Consider the following 8,286-nt stretch of genomic DNA (forward strand, 5'->3'; position numbering starts at 1 on the left):
TCCACTCTATGAAATTCAGGGAGTGGATATGAAGCACACAAAGTACTTGCCATGACTAGGTAATAGGTGCTAAATTCTTCATCTGAAAATTAACGCCAAATAATCTAACCGTTCTTGAGCGAGCGACGCCCTCTTTTCAAAAAAAGTAAAATTGATCGAGGAAACTTGTTTATGTGTGAATGCATGTAACTTCTCCATGTCCTCCTTTAATTACTTCACTTGGCAAAAGCAATACCATAGGACCCATCAAACACCAAAGGAGAAAAAACAAACTTCCAAAGTAGAAAATCTCACAAGCATCATGAAGAAAAGAACTGCAATACTTTTACGATAATATACCATCTAATCAGAACATAAATTTCATTCTCTGAAATAGGACACTTACGCAGTTCATCTCCTGTTCAAGAGAGTTTAACTTTAGCAACTGCCAGTCTGCCCTGCTGTTGGTTTCCAGCCTGCCCAGTTTATACTATTTTGGTCATATCTCTCAATTTATAACTCCAATTTAGGTGATTCTACATTCTATGGTTAGCTAACACATTAGGCTACAAATTTGTCTTCTACCACATCTCTTAATTACGTTGGTAAGGTAGTCAAACATTGAGCTCAAGTAGCAACTGTCAGTCTGCCTTGCTGTTGGGTTCCAGCCTGCACAAGTTATACTATTTTGGTCACAGATCTCACTATATAACTCCAATTTAGGTGATTCTGCCTTCTATGGTTAGCTAACACATTAGGCTACAAATTTGTCTTCTACCACATCTCTTAATTACGTTGGTAAGGTAGGCAAATATTTACCGAAATGAGCAACTTCTAGTCCGTCCAGACTGTTGATTTCCAGCCTGCACAGTCTGTACTATTTTGGTCATATCTCTCAATTTATAACTCCAAATTAGGTGATTCAAAAACTCATGGACAGATAAAACATAGAGGAACAAATAACTCTTCTATACCACTTCCTAATTTCATCGTTAAACAGAGTCAAAATCAGGGTGAAGTTACTGGTCAATGGTCCAACAAACTGGGTTCAGCATGAAATCAATATCTACTTCATTCATTCAATTCATCCCATGCTTTATCACCATTTACAGACCTCTAATTCAACATTCAGCAATATATGTTTTCATTATCAACACACTACACAAGTTTTCATGCAAGAAAATGTGAAAAACTAAAAGAGATATCAAACCTTCAACCAAAAGAGCTTTAAATCCTCTTCTTAGCTTCCTTTTCTTCCAACTTTGAGTTCCCCTCTCCTATACATAATAACTGTAACATCCTACTGAATCGAATCGTTGCATAGAGTCGAGTCGAGTTGGGCCGAACAAGAACCCAGTTCGAGCCATTTAAATCCAGAGTGGGGTAGAATGGGATGTAACTTAAATAAGTAAAAGAAGTGGACTTACTTGAATGAAACAAAAAGATCAAAGTATAAGGAGTAGGACTTACTTGCACTAAAATATAAAGTTTAGGTATTAAAATGTAACATATGGAAAATATAGGTACTATTTGGTAATTTTTAACACACAATCAAAGATAAATTTGGACTACACGAGACTTCCATTTCAGTTTGCCTTCTTCATTTTCTTCATCTTCATCTTCAACGTCTTCTTCATCTTCATCTTCCTCTTCATCTCCTTTCATCTTTCTCTTCATCTCCTTCCTTTCTCCATCCATTTTCATGTGATTTAAACACTAAATTCAACCTAGAACTCTATCCAAGTAAGTAGCCCTTCTTGATTTTCATACTTTTGTGATATTTTAGATGATTTCTAAGAGTTATTATGTATAGGAGAGGGGAACTCAAAGTTGGAAGAAAAGGAAGCTAAGAAGAGGATTTAAAGCTCTTTTGGTTGAAGGTTTGATATCTCTTTTAGTTTTTCACATTTTCTTGCATGAAAACTTGTGTAGTGTGTTGATAATGAAAACATATATTGCTGAATGTTGAATTAGAGGTCTGTAAATGGTGATAAAGCATGGGATGAATTGAATGAATGAAGTAGATATTGATTTCATGCTGAACCCAGTTTGTTGGACCATTGACCAGTAACTTCACCCTGATTTTGACTCTGTTTAACGATGAAATTAGGAAGTGGTATAGAAGAGTTATTTGTTCCTCTATGTTTTATCTGTCCATGAGTTTTTGAATCACCTAATTTGGAGTTATAAATTGAGAGATATGACCAAAATAGTACAGACTGTGCAGGCTGGAAATCAACAGTCTGGACGGACTAGAAGTTGCTCATTTCGGTAAATATTTGCCTACCTTACCAACGTAATTAAGAGATGTGGTAGAAGACAAATTTGTAGCCTAATGTGTTAGCTAACCATAGAAGGCAGAATCACCTAAATTGGAGTTATATATTGAGATCTGTGACCAAAATAGTATAACTTGTGCAGGCTGGAACCCAACAGCAGGGCAGACTGACAGTTGCTACTTGAGCTCAATGTTTGACTACCTTACCAACGTCATTAAGAGATGTGGTAGAAGAAAAATTTGTAGCCTAATGTGTTAGATAACCATAGAATGTAGAATGACCTAAATTGGAGTTATAAATTGAGAGATATGACCAAAATAGTATAAACTGGGCAGGCTAGAAACCAACAGCAGGGCAGACTGGCAGTTGCTACTTGAGCTCAATATGTGACTACCTTGCCAACGTAATTAAGAGATGTGATAGAAGAAAACTTTGTACCTTAAGATGTTAGCTAACCATAGAATTTAGAATAACCTAAATTGGACGTATACAAAAAGAGTTATGATAGGATTTGTGAAACATGTACAGGCTGTCTGGCAGATTTCAAGAACACATTAGAAATGATGTTGGAATGCATATGTAGATTCATTCACCCGAAAATTATTACTGCATTTTACCTTCTAAGTGAACTTAATTCAAACTAAGAATTTCCTTAATCTGAATGGTAAAATTTAGTTACATAAATATTAGTAAGAATTGCATCGCGGGTGCAATAGCTAGAGTATTTCCATGCAAGTTACTTTATACATTATCAATGGTATGCATTATTCCTCATTAGATATTTTCTAAATAATTCTTGTATTATCACAATACACATAATATGCTCCATTAAGGTTAGGCAGAAACCACGTAGATAAGACTATGTCGCGACATAGGATAGCAGATCTGCACCCCATACAGTTTGGTACTCCAGCTACAGGCTGTTGAGTGGATATGATTTATATACGGGCCATAACAGCCCAGCCATACAGTATTCATCCAGTTTCATACAGTTCATACAGTTTTTCTTATCACTTTGGTTTCACTATAACCTTATGGAGCCATGCAGTTATGTGATTTATTATTTATAAAGTATACGATGGTTAATAAAAGTTGCAAAATTTATACAGCATCATGAACAGCAAGTAAAATCATGAAAGTATAATGATATGTGTCCTTATATGTTTATTGTTTTATTTCTTATTAAATTGAGATATCCACTGAGCATTATTTGCTCAGCGAGTTATTTATTTAACTCGTAGGTTTCGAGACTGGACCGTAGAGAATCAGCTTACAACTGCTGCAGTTCATCTGTGGAAGACTCAGTCTTCAGGGTAGCTACTCATTTGGATATTTTGATTCTATCTATCCTTATCATGGCATGTACAGGGCACACAGTTGGGCCCATTTCATTTTGAAAATTAGTATCATGTCTTGTAAAAATATTAAGTACATATCTATATTTTCCTAATGTAAAAAGCAATAGCTTGACATCATAATCAGCATACAACATGATATTAGCATGAAAGGACATAGGTTCAACCAGATTGTAGCGTCTCAGCTCGGTTCATTTGAGTTAACGGGTGGACCGGAAAGGGATGTTACAAATTTTGGTATCACCCACTCTGCCAACTCAAAAGGCGCCTACCAAGGTTAGAGACTACCCCTCTTATGTATAGATCGTTTACCTCGTCCATAGCCGATGTGGGATTCGTCTAAGGTGATGCCCCCTGATGTCCAGGATGTCACATTCACCCCCCCTAAGGGACTCAGCGTCCTCGCTGAGGTTTGCCCCACCACCAGCCAGAGGGAACGAGGCCGGCTCTGATACCAATTGTCATAGCCCTACCCTTGGTAAGTATTGTCCGCTTTGGCATAGTCCCCGGATGGCCCGGATGTCCCTACACCTCACGGTTTTGTCCCTTTGAGCCAGGGGTCACCCACTCTGCCAACTCAAAAGGCGCCTACCAAGGTTAGAGACTACCCCTCTTATGTATAGATCGTTTACCTCGTCCGTAGCCGATGTGGGATTCGTCTAAGGTGATGCCCCCTGATGTCCAGGATGTCACATTCAATCTGATTCACTAATTAACACTGAAGTCTGAAGAAGCATTTCTTTTATTAGAAGAATCCTCTTTTAGCAACTGATACACCTGTTTATATTATCAACTCCAACCAAAACTTGTTTAAAGTTTTTGGTCCAGGCCAGTGCCAAGACAAGATATAATCCCAAAGCTCGGAATATATTATTTACTTGCCGGTACTAGATAAATCAACACTTATTTTTATGGTCTAAGATGAAATGGTCCTTTTTAGAGGCCGTATATGCTTCTTGTCTGAAACTTCCAAAACATAGGAAAAAAAAAGTTTTAGGTATATATTCGGTCGACGACAAAGATATTATTAAGGTGACAGCAATGAAGCAGCTTTGACATCAAGAGCTCAAATTCTCGATGGATTTAGGAAGGCTGGGTATCTTAATTCAATGGTGTTGCTTATTGGGCTATCTTTCCATCTATTTGTCTGGAATAACTTATGGCCCAGTCAAATTCTATTTGTAGAAATGGTTTAAGAAAAACAAACAGTAAGACATGCATTAACGTGCTTATATGATTAGCGATTACTTACTCTCTGATCATTAAAATAGAGTCTCATTATTTCTCTTCTTGACCTAAAGAGGGCTTGTCATATTATTTTCTCTAAAAGAATCTAATTCAATGTATCCAAGATTTTTCTTCAACACTGTTATTTCTCTTTTAGTTATCAAATCAAGCTTCTTCTCTACGTATCTTTAGGATATTTTTTTTCCATTTGTGACTGAATTGTTTCTCTCTAATAAAATCACATCAGTCTGGAACCAGTTATGAACAAATACTATGTTAATAGTGTTTATGCGTAATTAGATATTAACATGTGTGGCTAAAAGGAAAGAATCTCGTAGTGGGTAGGAAGTCTTGTCGAAAGCAACTGAAATTGGATGAATGCTGTATTATCTAGTCTAGGCTTACACGGTCATCGCCCTAGCTTTTGCTATAAAAACAAAACGACTGCTCTACTTCTTCTTCATACCACCTACAGCCAATATGGATGAGATATGGTTTTACTTCCTTTCTATCGTTTCCTTAATCTTTCTTCTTGAGAAGCTGTTTTCACTGAAACAAACATGGCACAAAGAATTCCCACCAAGCCCACCTGCAATTCCCATAATAGGCCATCTGCATCTCTTGAAAGAACCTCTCCACAGAACGTTACAGGACATGTCAAATAAGTATGGTCCAATCGTATCCCTCTCATTTGGTTCCCGTAATGTTGTCGTTGTATCATCCCCAAGCTTAATTGAAGACTGCTTCCACAAAAACGACATTGTGTTTGCTAACAGGCCTCGCCTTGCCGCTTTCAAATATACAGGTTATAACTACACCACCTTGGGTACTTCCTCTTATGGCGACCACTGGCGCAACCTCCGTCGTATTGCTGCACTTCAAATTTTCTCAACAAATAGACTTAACTATTTCCTCAGCATTAGACAGGATGAAGTTAGAATCTTGCTTAAAAATTTATTTGCAAATTCGCAAACAAGTTTCACGGAGATAGATATGAAATCGAGGCTGTCAAGCCTGTCTTTTAACATTATATTCAGGATGATGTCAGGGAAGCGATATTTTGGGGCAGAAGTGGAAAATTTGGAGGTGGCTAAACGCTTTGACGACATTTTAAGAGAGACTGCTGAATTGAATGGAGCATCAAATCCAGGGGATTTTTTGCCATTCCTACAGTGGATTGATTTCCAAGGGATGGAGAAAAGGCTGCTTAGATTGCAGAAAAATTGGGACGAATTTTGCCAAGGTTTGATTAATGAGCATCGAAACAGCCATAATTCTTCCTCACAAGAACAAGGACGGTCTAAGACATTCATCGATAAAATGCTATATTTACAAGAATCTGAACCTGAGAGCTATTCCGATGAAATCATCAAAGGCTTTTTACTGGTATGCTATCTTAATTAGCTGACTATTTAAACCAGCATTCCTCTGATTAAGCAGTGGTTTATACAAGGATTAAACAAAAGAACAGAACTTTTTACTTTTCTTTCTTTCTCTCTCTATTTTTTTTTTTTTTTTTTTTTGGGGGGGGGGGGGGGGGGGGTGGTACATAGTCTAATAGATAATAAAGATATCAGGATTTAGATATCTAATTTCAGAGAGGCGCTTCATTAACATGTCAAAATTTCGCGTAGGTGATGATAGTTGCGGGCACGGATACATCAGCACTGACAATGGAGTGGGCAATGTCGCTTCTTCTTAACCATCCTGAGGCGTTAAAGAAGGCTAGAGCTGAGTTAGACAAAATTATTGGTCAAGACCGATTGGTAGACGAGTCCGATTATTCCAAGTTACCATACCTCCAAAGCATAATAAATGAGACACTACGACTATATCCAGTAGCACCTCTTCTGCTACCCCATGAATCGTCCAATGACTGCCTCGTTGGAGGCTACTATGTACCGCGAGGCACAATGTTGCTGGCCAATGCTTGGGCTATTCATAGGGATCCAACGGTGTGGAATGACCCAACAAAATTTAGGCCTGAGAGATTTGAAGGTTTAGATAAAGATGCACATAAATATAAATTTATTCCATTTGGGCTGGGAAGAAGGGTTTGTCCTGGAATCCCTCTTGCAAATAGAGTAATGGGCTTAGCATTGGCCGCATTAATTCAATGCTTTGAGTGGGAAAGACCAAGTGAAGAGCAAATAGATATGTCTGAAGGAGAAGGACTTTCTATGCCTAAATCACAACCTTTGAAGGCCATGTGCAGAGCACGTGAGTCCACGATTAATATACTCCGTGACCTATAATTACTGTTTGATTGCAATTGCTGTAGTATAATCGTTGTTGTCCAAATTAGTTGTCTTATAGTTTGTTTTCCCCTTTTGTTAGGTTGTTCGTGTGAGGATTTGGAATAAAATCATAATATAGTGTTTAAAAAATTGAAATAATTGTGGTCCATATTTAATTCTTCAAAGCTATTATTTTTGCTGTGATCTTTTGGAGAAGTGATGTGCTGATGCTGCTGGGCCAATAATTCTGTAGCCGGCCAAGTCTGTCCTTATTTGTTGTGGTAGCATCTATCTATATATGTAATGACTAATACGTTGGTGCATTCCATGTCACATTTCTAAATTTTTTTATGCATTATTTGTCTGAATATACTGCCTCAAAACTTTTTTACTGAATGAATTATTAAGCGAAAGGTGAGTTTTGTAAGTTCCAATTACACAGTTTTAGTTTAAAACCTCTCAGTTTCCTATGTTTTAATATTTTTATTGAAAGAGGGTCTGAGATTAATTAAGATATCTAATTGTCAGAATTTTGATTTTAATTATAAGATCACATGATTAAAACATCTATGTATTCGATTATTTGAGATTAGGATAACATTGTATTTTATAGCCAATCTTTCTGAAATTTTATTTTTTATTTTATGAAACAGGTGGTTAGCTCGTTACTTTCTTTGATTATTTATTTATTTATTTCAATTTTCTTTTCATGCGATTTATCATATAATAGAGGAGGTATCTACATATTATAAAAAATATTATTCCTTCTTTATATTAGAGTCAGCATCATTTGAGGCAAGCAGTTTTGTTTTTTGGCATGTTAGTAATTTTACATTTGTCATGTTTATCTGTATTAAGGATTCTTTTTTTCTTAGATCAAATTAAAAATATATTGTGAATAAATTCCATTTATAAATCAATTTTCATTGTTTGCTATACATTATATTTTACAAATGCAAGTCTCCTTATACATCTTACCAATCTTAGTTAAAGTTTAAAGAGAAAAAGAGATTAAGGAAAGACAACCGAAGGTTAGGTCACTTGTTTGATCAATTTGTGCCGGAATGCTTATTTCCGGTGGAGAGAGAAGATGGTTTATAATAGATGAAATGTTATCATTGCAAGAATCAGAACCTGATATATCTACACTGAGGATGTCATTAGAGGAATTATACTGGTAATGGATTGTGTTCTGTGTCTGGCTTGTGA

General features: G+C 36.5%; 1 protein-coding gene across 1 annotated transcript; it reads left to right on the forward strand.

Moving 5' to 3' along the window:
- The first annotated feature begins 5,283 nt into the window (after positions 1-5,283).
- LOC105631013 (cytochrome P450 81Q32) lies at positions 5,284-7,236 on the forward strand. The gene is made up of 2 exons (XM_037637959.2): positions 5,284-6,226; positions 6,475-7,236. Exons 1-2 carry the CDS (start codon positions 5,321-5,323, stop codon positions 7,093-7,095), a joined length of 1,527 nt encoding a protein of 508 aa, XP_037493887.2. The 5' UTR covers positions 5,284-5,320; the 3' UTR covers positions 7,096-7,236.
- Positions 7,237-8,286: the final 1,050 nt, after the last annotated feature.

This window comes from Jatropha curcas, chromosome 9, assembly GCF_041381405.1.
Source record: "Jatropha curcas cultivar XTBG-Jc1 chromosome 9, XTBG_Jcur_1.0, whole genome shotgun sequence".
NCBI classification, from domain to species: domain Eukaryota; kingdom Viridiplantae; phylum Streptophyta; class Magnoliopsida; order Malpighiales; family Euphorbiaceae; genus Jatropha; species Jatropha curcas.

Excerpts from the sequence above, each read along its gene's own strand:
- LOC105631013 (XM_037637959.2), top strand. The coding sequence starts at position 5,321 with ATGGATGAGATATGGTTTTACTTCCTTTCTATCGTTTCCTTAATCTTT. Across the intron at positions 6,227-6,474 it reads TCATCAAAGGCTTTTTACTG|GTGATGATAGTTGCGGGCAC; the intron begins GTATGCTATCTT and ends AATTTCGCGTAG.